The following is a 14059-nucleotide window of genomic DNA, read 5'->3' on the forward strand; positions in this document are numbered from 1 at the left end:
GGCAGGGGCGAGAGGAGAGAGGAGAGAAATGGCGGTCTGTATTTGGCAAAACATTGCAGCACCAAGCAGTTTGTCCAATGGATCCAACAGGCCTTTAAGCTGAGAAGAATGTTATCCCCTTAGTCTTCAATGAAGTCTTTAATGTTTAAAAATATTAACTGTAATTATTACATACAGCATATGCCACTTTATAATTAATATAAAAAACTATTTTCATAGAATACTGTCACTTTTTAGTAACCTTTTAGTCAAGCCACTATTTCCATATAAATGCTGTCATTTTATGGATGACAATGACCTCTATTATTTTAAACCCAAAGAAGAGCTTGTTGAGTTTTCGTCCCTGTCTCCGGATTGCTCTACTGGGAAGAAGGAGGCCCTCTTTTTTTAAAAAGTAACCATTTGGAGTTCAGATTTTATGTATCAAGTTTCAGCCAGAAGTTTTTATTTTAAGCAGGTTTTTATATAGGATCTGCACATCAGTCATTTCTGGGAGAAGATAATTATACTACCAGTAGAATAAGAGTTCATAAGTCAGTAATTCTAAACCTCAGCAGGAATCATGAATGTTTATGTTTGATTCTATAATTCTTATTGATTTTTCTGCTGGCTTACCCCACTCAAAAAGCACATTCTCCCAAAATACTGCATATGCTTTGCCCTAAATTGAGATAATTTTTTCTGAGTGTGACAGGCAGATTTGGAGGTGATCTGAGGTAATTTATTGACAGTGTATGTTGGTCTGGTTATTGGGATGTTTACAGTATGAACAGAAGTCTGTCTGAAATGCAGGTAGGAAGGAGAAGAATGGCTCAAGGCAGCCATCTATTAGTAAACACTTCAAAATTCTGGCATTGTGCCGTAACACTCCAATGACTGCCTCCATCTTCAGCCAACCTACAAAACTGGTTTTGGCCAGGAATGGCCAGAACCTGGCAAAACAGAAGAACAAAGAACTGTAGCGGGGTTTAAAGAGGGATGCTCTCTCTTGGGGGAGAGAGCGCTCAAGGGAACCAGACTGAAACTAGCCTCAGCCCCAGGAGCCTGCTGGGGGTGTCTCAGCAAGCGAAGCCTGCTTAGGTCACCATTAGGGGATGGTTGAACTTGAGGTAAGATAAATATTTGTGTGAACTTGTTTTAAATCCTTTTTCTCTAATGCTGTACTCAGGCCAGAAAGGGGACAGAGGTGCAGCTTGCCCTGTAATCATGAGAGTGCAGCTTCAGGCCATTAGATGAAAATTGTAACAAATTCACTCAAAACTGCAGTAATTTATACGACTCTAGAGCACCAGTTTTTCACCACAAGGATATGTACATCATCATCAGATTTAAAAATCATTTGCTAGTACTATTATCTCTACACCAGATAACTTTGTTCTCATACTACTCATTTTCTGGATATATCCTAAAGCAAAATACCCAGATTTAATATTGATACTTCTACTTACACGGCACAGTGCAATGGAGAGAAGTTGTTACCATTAAATTTGCGGAAATATTTCTGTTCCAATAGTACCTCTATACAGTTTTCATTACCTACAAGAGATCAGATGATTTATTGTTATAAAAAGCAAGAGAATAGCTCATTTTCATATTAAGATCACATGTGCACTGCATTTTAGCATTTGAAATAAGCTAGGCTGTACTGCATACGTAAGTTCTTATGCAATAAAACTTAAGGTGCATGAGATACTTTTAGAGGTGCTGCGAACTAGACCGACATCTCATTTGGATGCTGCTGTTTTTTTTAAAAAAGATCTCTTGAGTTTTCATATTGTGCTAGGACGCTCTGCAAAAGTGTCTTTTAGATCTTCAGAGTTGCTCAGCCATCTATCACTCTGCACTTAGAAGCTTAATGTTCGACTTACAGTCTCAAAGCACCCTAATGAGAAGACACTAATGCAAGCCTGTTGTACTGTGTGTACTACAGTAACTGGGGGGATAGTCTCATGAACCAGTGTATAGGAGGTGACTCTTTTAGGACAGAATCCTAGCCCCAGAGATGTCAATGGGAGTTATGCCAGATTTCATGCCCACCCTCCAAAGGACGGCTCCAGTGTGCATCATGATTGAGACATGCACCTAGTGGCTGACTTTCAAGCAAGGTTGCTGTTTTGCTGGAATTTCCCTGTCTTCTGACTTGAAGGATAAATGTAGCAATTTCTTGCTACAACTTCAAAAGGCAAAAGGAGAGAATCTACATCTCAAATTTTTTATGCTGCTAGCTATTTTACTATTCTACTTCCTAACACTAAACCCACAGTTGAGTTTGGCAAAAGGAATAAAAAGAGAAAATCTTACCATTATAAGAAGCCCAGTGCAATGGTGTATAACCTTGATTATCTTTGAAACTACAGTCCTCTTCTGACAGTGCCATCTGCAGTAATTCACTCAGCCAAGTGGCATGACCATGAGCTGCTGCATAATGTAGAGGTGTCCTGCCTCTGGAGTCTTTACATAAGATAGATACTTCTTGTTCCAACAGCATTTGAACGCATTCCTCATGCCCAGTCATAATCTGATAACAAAGAAGTGAATCAGCAAGTTAATATTGTGTCAGCGTTGTGGCAAAGGATACGTGAGATACATGATGTGCTTTTGAATATTGGGTGGAAAGGTTGGGGTCCAGGAAATTGGTGAGACGCTACTTGCTCCCCTGAGTGCCTCTTTGTATCAACAAGCACTACTACCAGCTTCTAAGGACACAGTTTACCTGACCTCGCAGTTTGAGGATGAGCACCTCCAGTGAAGTCAGGTACAATTTAGACCATTAGGAGTTTATGGCTGAACATGGAGATTCTTAGAGTGGAATACTAAAGATCCTATTTGAGTCTAACTGAATGGAGGTCAATCAAGAATGAAACCACAAATACTAGGGAAGAAAGGGTGAGGGAGGAGCAATAACAATACTACCAAAAATATCAAATATTTTAGAAAGCTGCTCCAGTAATCCAGCTACTACTATCACATCTGCTGCCTCTGACATTGATTTGCTTATCTCCTACAGTATTTTAATCATGTTCATGTATTGTTATCAGTATGGAACAGAAGCTTTATGCAATGGTTTCTATTTTATACAGAAAAGGAGTACTTGTGGCACCTTAGAGACTAACAAATTTATTAGAGCATAAGCTTTCGTGAGCTACAGCTCACTTCATCGGATGCATTGGGTGGAAAAAACAGAGGAGAGATTTATATACACACACAGAGAACATGAAACAATGGGTTTATCATACACACTGTAAGGAGAGTGATCACTTAAGATAAGCCATCACCAGCAGCAGCGGGGGGGAAAGGAGGAAAACCTTTCATGGTGACAAGCAAGGTAGGCTAATTCCAGCAGTTAACAAGAATATCAGAGGAACAGTCGGGGGTAGGGTGGGGGGGAGCCGTATAGAGTGGAAATCTGTCAACTTCATGAAAAAACTCGCACAGATACAGACAGACATCATCTTCCTCTCCAAATGCAAACAGATGGACATCATACCGAAAGGACTGAAGGTAAAAAATCCATTACAATCTACATACCACACAGACTATGCTGACAGCTTGTGCCACACACTCTCAAAGAAACTGTGGAACCACCTGATCAACATCCTCTACAGCAAACAGGGAAAGATTAAGAATGAGCTCTCAAAACTGGATACTCTCATAAAGAACCAACCTTCCACACAAACTTCCTCGTGGCTGGACTTTACAGAAACTAGACAAGCCATTTACAACACACACTTTGCTTCTCTACAAAAGAAAAAGGACACTAAGCTATCTAAACTACTATATGCCACAAGGGGCCACAACAATGGTTCCCGTAACCCACCCAGCAATATTGTTAATCTATCCAACTATACTCTTAGCCCAGCAGAAGAATCTGTCCTATCTCGGGGCCTCTCCTTTTGCCCCTCCACCCCCACGAACATGATACAGTTCTGTGGTGACCTAGAATCCTATTTTCGACGTCTCAGACTCAAGGAATATTTCCAACACACCTCTGACCAACATATTAACCCACAGAGACCTTCCTGCCAACACTACAAAAGAAGAATTCTGGGTGGACTCCTCCTGAAGGTTGAAACAGCAGCCTGGCTTTCTACATAGAGTGCTTCCGCCGACGTGCACGAGCTGAAATTGTGGAAAAGCAGCATCGCTTACCCCATAACCTCAGCCATGCAGAACACAGTGCCATCCACAGCCTAAGAAACAACTCTGACATCATAATCAAAAAGGCTGACAAAGGAGGTGCTGTCGTCATCATGAATAGGTCGGAGTACGAACAAGAGGCTACTAGGCAGCTCTCCACCACCACTTTCTACAAGCCATTACCCTCTGATCCCACTGAGAGTTACCAAAAGAAACTACAGCATTTGCTCAAGAAACTCCCTGAAAAAGCACAAGAACAAATCCGCACAGACACACCCCTAGAACCCCGACCTGGGGTATTCTATCTGCTACCCAAGATGCATAAACCTGGAAATCCTGGACGCCCCATCATCTCAGGCATTGGCACCCTGACAGCAGGATTGTCTGGCTATGTAGACTCCCTCCTCAGGCCCTTCGTTACCAGCACTCCCAGCTATCTTCGAGACACCACTGACTTCCTGAGGAAACTACAGTCCATTGGTGATCTTCCTAAAAACACCATCCTAGCCACTATGGATGTAGAAGCCCTCTATACCAACATTCCACACAAAGATGGACTACAAGCCGTCAGGAACAGTATCCCCGATACTGTCACGGCTAACCTGGTGGCTGAACTTTGTGACTTTGTCCTCACCCATAACTATTTCACATTTGGGGACAATGTATACCTTCAAATCAGCGGCACTGCGATGGGTACCCGCATGGCCCCATAGTATGCCAACATTTTTATGGCTGACTTAGAACAACGCTTCCTCAGCTCTCGTCCCCTAATGCCCCTACTCTACTTGCGCTACATTGATGACATCTTCATCATCTGGACCCATGGAAAAGAAGCTCTTGAGGAATTCCACCATGATTTCAACAATTTCCATCCCACCATCAACCTCAGCCTGGACCAGTCCACACAAGAGATCCACTTCCTGGACACTATGGTGCTAATAAGCGATGGTCACATAAACACCACCCTATATCGGAAACCTACTGACCGCTATTCCTACCTACATGCCTCTAGCTTTCATCCAGATCATACCACTCGATCCATTGTCTACAGCCAAGCTCTACGATATAACCGCATTTGCTCCAACCCCTCAGACAGAGACAAACACCTACAAGATCTCTATCATGCATTCCTACAACTACAATACCCACCTGCTGAAGTGAAGAAACAGATTGACAGAGCCAGAAGAGTACCCAGAAGTCACCTACTACAGGACAGGCCCAACAAAGAAAACAACAGAACGCCACTAGCCATCACCTTCAGCCCCCAACTAAAACCTCTCCAAAGCATCATCAAGGATCTACAACCTATCCTGAAGGACGACCCATCACTCTCACAGATCTTGGGAGACAGGCCAGTCCTTGCTTACAGACAGCCCCCCAATCTGAAGCAAATACTTACCAGCAACCACACACCACACAACAGAACCACTAACCCAGGAACCTATCCTTGCAACAAAGCCCGTTGCCAACTCTGTCCACATATCTATTCAGGGGATACCATCATAGGGCCTAATCACATCAGCCACACTATCAGAGGCTCGTTCACCTGCGCATCTACCAATGTGATATATGCCATCATGTGCCAGCAATGCCCTTCTGCCATGTACATTGGCCAAACTGGACAGTCTCTACGTAAAAGAATGAATGGACACAAATCAGACATCAAGAATTATAACATTCAAAAACCAGTTGGAGAACACTTCAATCTCTCTGGTCACTCGATTACAGACCTAAGAGTGGCTATCCTTCAACAAAAAAGCTTCAAAAACAGACTCCAACGAGAGACTGCTGAATTGGAATTAATTTGCAAACTGGATACAATTAACTTAGGCTTGAATAGAGACTGGGAATGGATGAGTCATTACACAAAGTAAAACTATTTCCCCATGGTATTTCTCCCCCCCACCCCACCCCCCACTGTTCCTCTGATATTCTTGTTAACTGCTGGAATTAGCCTACCTTGCTTGTCACCATGAAAGGTTTTCCTCCTTTCCCCCCCCGCTGCTGGTGATGGCTTATCTTAAGTGATCACTCTCCTTACAGTGTGTATGATAAACCCATTGTTTCATGTTCTCTGTGTGTGTATATAAAGCTCTCCTCTGTTTTTTCCACCAAATGCATCCGATGAAGTGAGCTGTAGCTCACGAAAACTTATGCTCTAATAAATTTGTTAGTCTCTAAGGTGCCACAAGTACTCCTTTTCTTTTTGCAAATACAGACTAACACGGCTGCTACTCTGAAACCTATTTTATACAGATATTTCCAGGACACTCTTGGAAAACTGTTCACGACATGGCCATATTTACATGTAACCCTATTAGCTCTCTCAGCAACTGCATCTTGATTGAGGAGCTTACTCCGAGAAAAGATTATATCTACCCCAAACCTCATTGCCTCCCGCTCAAAACTTATTACTCACTTCTTTAACCCAGCCTTCCCAATATTTTCAATTATTTACAATCATCTCTCAATTTAATACCCGTTTGTTCATAAAAGAAAAGCCATAACCATCAAGTTAATATGCATAGTTAAGGGTCATAAAATTAAATAGTCACCCCTCGATGTAAAGCTGTGCATCCCAGGAGATCGGCTGCATCTACAGATGCTTCTTTTTCAAGTAACAAGGAAACAGCATCAATGTGCCCATATGCCACAGCTAGCATCAGTGGGGTTCTAGAAAATAGGAAGTAATCACAGCTTTAAGAACACATGGCATTCCCACTGTTAACTTATCCTTTGGGGACGAGGGGCACCAGGAATTCCTGACATTTTCCCCACACTTCTTTTCTTCACCACCATCTTCATGCCCTATATTCCTCTATTTAACCCAAATTAAGGTACTTTTTGTCCAATTTTATTGTTAAGCAATGCAACCAACAAAATCATTATTAACAGAGAAACACATATCTGATTTGTAGGCAGTTTACATTGCAGCATTGTTCAAGCCAGTCCATGTTAAAAATCTATTCTTTAATAACCCTTGATTATCAGCAGCCTGCAGCAGAATATCAGCCTCATGATAAACCACAAAGCTCACTTGTGTAATCACCCCCTCTAGTTATTAAGGTAACTATTTATGTAATTTTTAAATTCTTTAAAAAATCCTGGGCCCAACTGTTTAATAAGGGAGGGAAAGCCAATTGTATTCAGTATCTCATTTGCACCAATCATCCCTCAACCAGACACTGGAGCAATATTTCTTCCACTTCTTTTCAAAATGGGATTTATTCTCCTTTTGCTTTAAGGTGATGGTTCGGGGACTGAAACTGATGCCTTTTAAAAACATGGCATTCATCTGTCTGTTTTCTCCCAGGTGAAATTTTAAAGCCATTCAAAATTTCCACATTTATAATATACTTGCATCTGCCTTCCATAACTACCCTTAAAATGACAAGTGAAAACCATCATCATGTACGTCAACTCCAATTTAAGTGTCACATTCACTTAATACTCTGTTCAAATGCGCTGTCCCAAAAGACCAAGTATATCCTAAAATATCAATGTTTTGGGAGGGGTGAGAGTCTCCCTAGAAACAGCTCAGAAACTGATCCATTTTTAGCTGGATTTAACCTTTAACTGAATTTAGCCTTAAACATCTCAGAAGAATTGCATAAAGATTGAGGTAGCATCTAAAATTAATAAATAATGTTTCCCCCTTGCTAATGTTTATTCCATGGCTTAGATCAACTGAATGTGTACTTTGTAATGTTTGTCAAATTCTATGAGAAAAAATTGGAGTGGTGCAGGAGATGTATACAGTACTATATACAGTATAAGTACTGTATACAGTATAAGTACTTTATAATTTATGCAATTTATGGAGCTGCCATTCATATCACAGTACTGTATCAAAACAAAACAAAAAACATACTGTCCTTTGGCATCTGTCACATCAGGGTTGTCGGCAACTTCCAGCAACAGCCGCAAACATGGTGTGTGACCATTTATGACTAGAAAGAAACAACAATTTTACCAGTCTGTAAACATATAAAAACTAACACACAGAAACTAACACAAGAACTGCATTTCAGAACTGTTCCCTCAAAACACCTGTGGCAGAGAGATTTATTTAAGGTGGGAGAAGACATTCTCCAATGACAGAAAAGAACAGTCAAGTAATTTTCACTTAGCTTGTGCTAATGAAATTGTGCTCTTGGTTCTCACTACAGCAAAAAAAAAAAGGATTTTTTTGTTACATACAGAAATCACAAACAAGCAACGCAAAAAAGTATCTGATATTTTTGAGACATATCTGAGAAGACTCCAACCAAACATTTCAGAATCCTGCAGATTGGATGAGACAATACTTTTTATTTTAATGCATTGGCAGTTACATGAGCAAATCTTATTATTGTTGCTTGGACCCGTGTATGCTGTTCCTTGGGCACCTTACTGCTACATGTCTCCACAACAGGCACCCAAGAGGCATAAGGATTGACTGGAGACACCCTCTGAGTTAGTCCCTATAGAATAGGGATGAGGTAACACCGGTGGAGGAGTGTGGGAAGCTTGTGCTACTGCTCCCCAAGTTGTACCTGGCAGGAGGACATCAAGTCTCCCCCCACCTCCCATTGCCAACCTCAGACCTTTCAATGGCATAAGATTGTCAAAAGTGACTTGCAGTTTTGGATACCCAGCTGGGGACCTCAAAGGGGCCTGATTTTAAGGAAGTGATGACAACTTGCCCTCTGACAATCAGGCCCCTTTGAGAGGATTCAAACTGGGCACCCCAAATCATAGTCACTTCTGAAATTTTCAGTCTTTATTATCAAAAGGTGGCTTTCTCTATCAGTTCTCAACAGAGTGTTCCCATCTTCCTCTCATCCCTCCAGGCCCTGCTTTGTGGCAACCTTCCTTAGCCAATGGAGGTTAGATAAGACTCTTTGGACCCTCACAACACAGTTAGCAGGGGGTCACAGTGCACAGGGATTTGAGGAATTTCCTTGTTCGTCAATGCAGAGAACTAACCAGAGCCAAGAATTCAACCTGAGTTTTTCCTCTATTTTTCTAGTTTAACATTGGTGCCAGAAATATTTCTCAACTGAAAAAAAAAATTAAATGTAGTCCTTACAAATTTACAGCTCTTACAGATCTGGAGAAAAGCTCTCTCAGTTTAACACATTATGTTTAGTAGGGCTAGACACTCAAAACATTTTTGCTTTTTTCATCTTGCAGGACTTGCGTTTACACAATCCACCAAATGGATGATACAGCACTGGGTAGTTTTTTTGGGGGGGAGGGTGGCAAGGGGTTGTTTTTAATTGCAATAATTTCTCCATCATCTGCATATAACATGATCCTGTTCCCATCCTAACAGGAGAGTTGTTCCTTCTCTCTGCCTGATTTCCATGGGCTGATGCAACAAACTTTGTGCACAATGCCGTGTCACATTGCGCTGGCTGAGAAAGTTGTACACATCATCCTAGATTTAAATTGCATACCCAAAAATAATCTTTGCTGCTCTATCTACAAAAATAAGAATTTTTCTGGTATTTACCATTAAGTAATGGCATACGCAGAACATGTAAACAACTCTGCAGTGCAAATGAGTCACTGCTTCACAGTAAAATCTCTCCCTCATTAGGAATTAGTGAATTTGTGAATTGTGAATGTGTGAAAAGGGTTTAGGTAAATGATCAGTAGAACAGACACTCCAAGAAACTCTCAGGAGTTGGCCCAGCAGTCACTTAGCATTACAGATCTTGCAAGGAACACGAGTTTGGTCCCTTGGTCCCAAGCCAGTAGGAGCTAGCTAAGCACTAGAGAAGCCATACACTCAGTGCTAGAGGGAACATTTGCAATTCTCTAGAGGCTCCTTCCTGGCCAAAGCAGAGACTGGGATTAATGCGAATTGCAGTGGGAGCCACATCTAACCTAGGCTTCAGAGAAAGTCACTATTATACAGGGCCAAATGATGTAACGTACAGAGAGCATATCCAGGAGAAAGCAGGAGGTGTTCTCATTGGACATGCCCGGAAAAAGTAGGTACTTTTAGTTGTATTATTTCTCTAGTAAAATGACAAAAGCTTTACACTGAACAGAGCTGTGTAAAATTCTATGAAATGCAAACCAACCAACCAGAGTATCTTTCAAATGTTTTGTTCATGAAGAGTGTGTGTAATTATTTGAAAGAATGAGTGTATGCGTGCACACGCAAGCCTTCTCTCTCTCTCAAGCACACACACACAAGGTAATTCAAGTGCTTCATTCAGTGTGATTTCTGCCCAGACACTTGTGCTTGCTTTGCAATAAAAGATGCATGGAACTGGTATCCATGGGCTGCTAGGGAGTCATCATGTGGACATTCATTTAGGTGCTATAGCTTCTTTATGGAACACTCTAAACAACACAATAAAAATTATTCAATTTCAGGAAGTGTCACAGAATAGTTGAGAATGGGAATTTTAGTTCCTAGTCATTTTGTGGGGGGTGTTTGTGATTGGGTTTTATAGTATTGTGCTCAGCTCTGTTCAGTGTAATACTTTTATGTATTTTCTCTAGTAAAATAACACAAAGTCACATATGGTGTCTCTCTTTCTACTCTGGACTAGTAATGGCTCCCTTGGTAATCCCATCAACAGCAACGAGGCAGACTGCAAGGGGTGTCACACACATGAATGCACACCATCTTTCTGCCCCTGCCAGCACATGCGCTCTCTCTCTCTCTCTCTCTTTAGCTATGTCTTCGCTGACACAAAATGGTGGTTTTTTTACCTATGTGCATTAGTTATCCTACAGTAAAAGACAGGCACTTTAGTTTTATCATGAGGCCAGCTAGGAGAGGCAGGGTATATAGTACTGAGCTTGCCTAGCTACATTACTGTAGACTCTACAGATGCTTGTCTGCACTAGAATTTTACAGTAAGATAACTATCACACATTAGTTATCTTGCTGTAAAACAACCTGTGTGTCGGTGAAGACAAAGCCTGCTGGCTCTTACACACACACACACACACACACACAAGGTTTGCGTACAAACCTAGTCCATGTTGGTTTACAGTAGATTTATAAACAGAAAAGGAGTACTTGTGGCACCTTAGAGACTAACAAATTTATTTGAGCATAAGTTTATAGGTTAACTTGCTTTATTCATATTCCTAGCAGAGCCTTTACCCAAAAAGGGAGATGTGCCAGAGACTCCAGGAAGCCCTCTAGGGATTAAACTATTGCTACTGATTTTACACGTAAGGCACTCGGATACTACAGTGATGGGTGGCAACGTAAATCCTAAGGTAGACGAGATAAAGAACAGTGATTAGAGTGTGACTATGGTAAGAAAAGTAACTGTAGAAATACCATCTCCATACTTAGCAGATCTGTTCCCTGTCTGTATTTTGAGTCACAAAATAACAAAACAAGTGTTTACTACATGTTACTTCTGTTAGCACTGCAGAATCCATACACCTCTGGGAGAATGACTTCTGGACTCTGTATTAGCTTGTGCAGCTACAACAGAATTATGAACTATAATTATGAAGAGTTGCAAAATCTTTGATACTGGTGATGATGCACAAGCCAGAGTGAATACTGCTTGTTCTTCAGAGCCCAAACTCAGTTTGCAACTTTGACAGTTAGAAAAATTCTGGGCCTGATTCAAAATTGCATTACTCTAGTTTTATGCAGGCTTTATTCTGTTGATTTAAATGGCATTAAACCACCATAAGACTGCAGAAAGGCAGACGTGAATCAGGCTCTATTTTTTTTTTTAAAGCACACATGAGATTGAGTCACTGAAATACAGTGAACATGGAATTATGCCATTTGCACAAATAACTTTCCAGAGTATGACCACATTTTAAAAGAGAGGGAAACCTTCTATTGGGACCATCCTCATTATTGCAACATTACACAGAGGTCAGGCAGACAATCCTTAAGCCCAGATCATGTTATACAAATAGAATTGGAGGTTTTTGGTGGCAAAGTAATTATGTTTTCTCAATCCAAGTAAAATACCAAACTCCCAGGGTGTCTTGAGTCTGCAGGAGCTGACTGTGAGCACAAGTCTTCACTGGTGCTTCTGTCACATCTTGAAGCTATAATGATTTGCCAATCTCAGGTTGAATGTGCTCTGGTCTTTGAATAATGTGATGTCATTTAAATTCAGCAATATTTAAATGTCACTATTAATGGGAAGGAGCAGGACCCCCTCTGATTGTGCAACTCCAGATACCATGCTCCTCCTAGATGAAAAATAACAAAAGGCTAAGGCCTGCAGAATTTTAAAGCATCAGTATCACAAAGCTCTACCTCTTGAGCTAACATTATTGCTGAAAGCTAATGGAGAGTCACTAACTTCTATCCTCTTTTCAAGTATCTAGCCACTAAAAGATAAAATCATTGCAAGATACTGAATCATACTCCAACTTCAACCACACCACATGTCTCATTTACTTTTCAGAGACTATTCACATGCTTAAAGGATAGTCAGGTGCTTAAGAACCTGGCTGACTTGGGCCTAAAGCTTTGAGCAGTTCTGATATATTCCACCCAATCCAAGTGAGTGGATGCTGTCAACATTTGGTGCATGCCAATACATTACACCTGACAGGAACAATAATATATTCAGGCTAAATACCCAGCTGCAGGCTAACAACCTGTGTACTAGCTGCCTAGATGACAACGTGGGACAACTCCAGCCCACCAGGAGCCTTCAACATGATAAGGTGGGACTCTGGTAGGTATAGATACATACTGAAAAATATGAGCAATAAGAAAATATACTGTAATTTTCAGCAGATTTAATAGGGCATGGACTTTTTGACACAACTATAAACATATGGAAATAAAGCAGGAGGTACAATTTGAAGATGAGGTGAAAGGAAAGGAAACCAAATGACATCAATACTTATGGCAAACATATTTGCAGAGCAAGATCTCTCACAGTGCAAATCTTATATGCACACATTACATTTAATCATGGTGTTGTATGGTGTTTATTTTCCTCTTGCACCACATGCACTATTAATCCTATACAGGAATTAGAGCATGTGATGTATCGAAAGGAAATTATACCATTGTATCTGCACTGCATTTTACAGTCAACACTCAGTGACACATTAGACAACCATCTAAAGCTTCTTTTTTTTTTTAAATAAAAATTCACTGACTTCTGATAATCAGTTTGTGCAGTTGCCATACAGCTCTCCTTTGCTGCACTGTGGCTACACTAATATATGCATCTTTGATCCACAATTTAAGGAGACCCAAAGCATTTTGTTTAATGTATACCATAGGTCTACAATCCAGGTTTTCCTCAGATACAGGTAAAATATACTGCAGACAAAGGTGAGACACAAAATAAATATAGCATATTTTATCTTGTGTTGCCCATTTGCATATATGCATTTGCATTTTAAAAACTGTCAGAATAAAAATGTGCACACATCTCTAAAATCTAAGTAGAAAAAACAGCTGGCCCTGAAAACCAATCTATAGCAAACAATGTACTGATTCTATTTTGCCACTAGAGGTAGCTGTTGGACCATACTGAGTCCATCAGTATGAGGCAGGATGATAAGTAGGTTTATTGTTCTGTTTGTTAACTATACATAGGTGTGGGGAGGGGGGGGGGAACCTGCATATACAGAAATCTTTAACATGTTAAAGAACAGCCTTTAAGATGTACGACACCAATTCCATACTTTGTAATCAGAGTAACTGACTTACTAAGGAACACTCAACAAACAAAGGAGAGAGAGACTATTAACCCTATGGAAGTGGCTGGTTCCCAAGAAGTTTACTAGCTAGGTGGATAACACTTAGAAACTGATGATTTTCTCCAGGTTTTAGAGGAAATAAAGGGGTGGGGGATGTGCTGTTGCAGAAGGTCACGGAAGGTTTCTGGCAGTGGAAGGACAGGGTGGGACTTATCTGGAGTGAGTACAAACTACCTCACTTCATCATCAATGGGATCCACCTTGA

The 14059-nt window shown here is 40.8% G+C and overlaps 1 protein-coding gene across 13 annotated transcripts in view; it reads right to left on the minus strand.

Moving 5' to 3' along the window:
- The window catches only part of ANKRD44 (ankyrin repeat domain 44), a 206770-nt gene that overhangs the window by 20704 nt on the left and 172007 nt on the right, over nucleotides 1-14059 (minus strand). For all 13 annotated transcript variants that reach the window (XM_038422511.2, XM_043505515.1, XM_038422508.2 and 10 more), the window contains 4 exons: nucleotides 8009-8087; nucleotides 6693-6810; nucleotides 2302-2518; nucleotides 1449-1536 (listed from right to left, as the gene is read on the minus strand). In XM_038422511.2, the coding sequence (XP_038278439.1) occupies nucleotides 1449-1536; nucleotides 2302-2518; nucleotides 6693-6810; nucleotides 8009-8087 (502 nt within the window). The remainder of the gene's footprint in view (nucleotides 1-1448; nucleotides 1537-2301; nucleotides 2519-6692; nucleotides 6811-8008; nucleotides 8088-14059) is intronic.

Source organism: Dermochelys coriacea, chromosome 11 (genome assembly GCF_009764565.3).
Source record: "Dermochelys coriacea isolate rDerCor1 chromosome 11, rDerCor1.pri.v4, whole genome shotgun sequence".
Classification (NCBI taxonomy): domain Eukaryota; kingdom Metazoa; phylum Chordata; order Testudines; family Dermochelyidae; genus Dermochelys; species Dermochelys coriacea.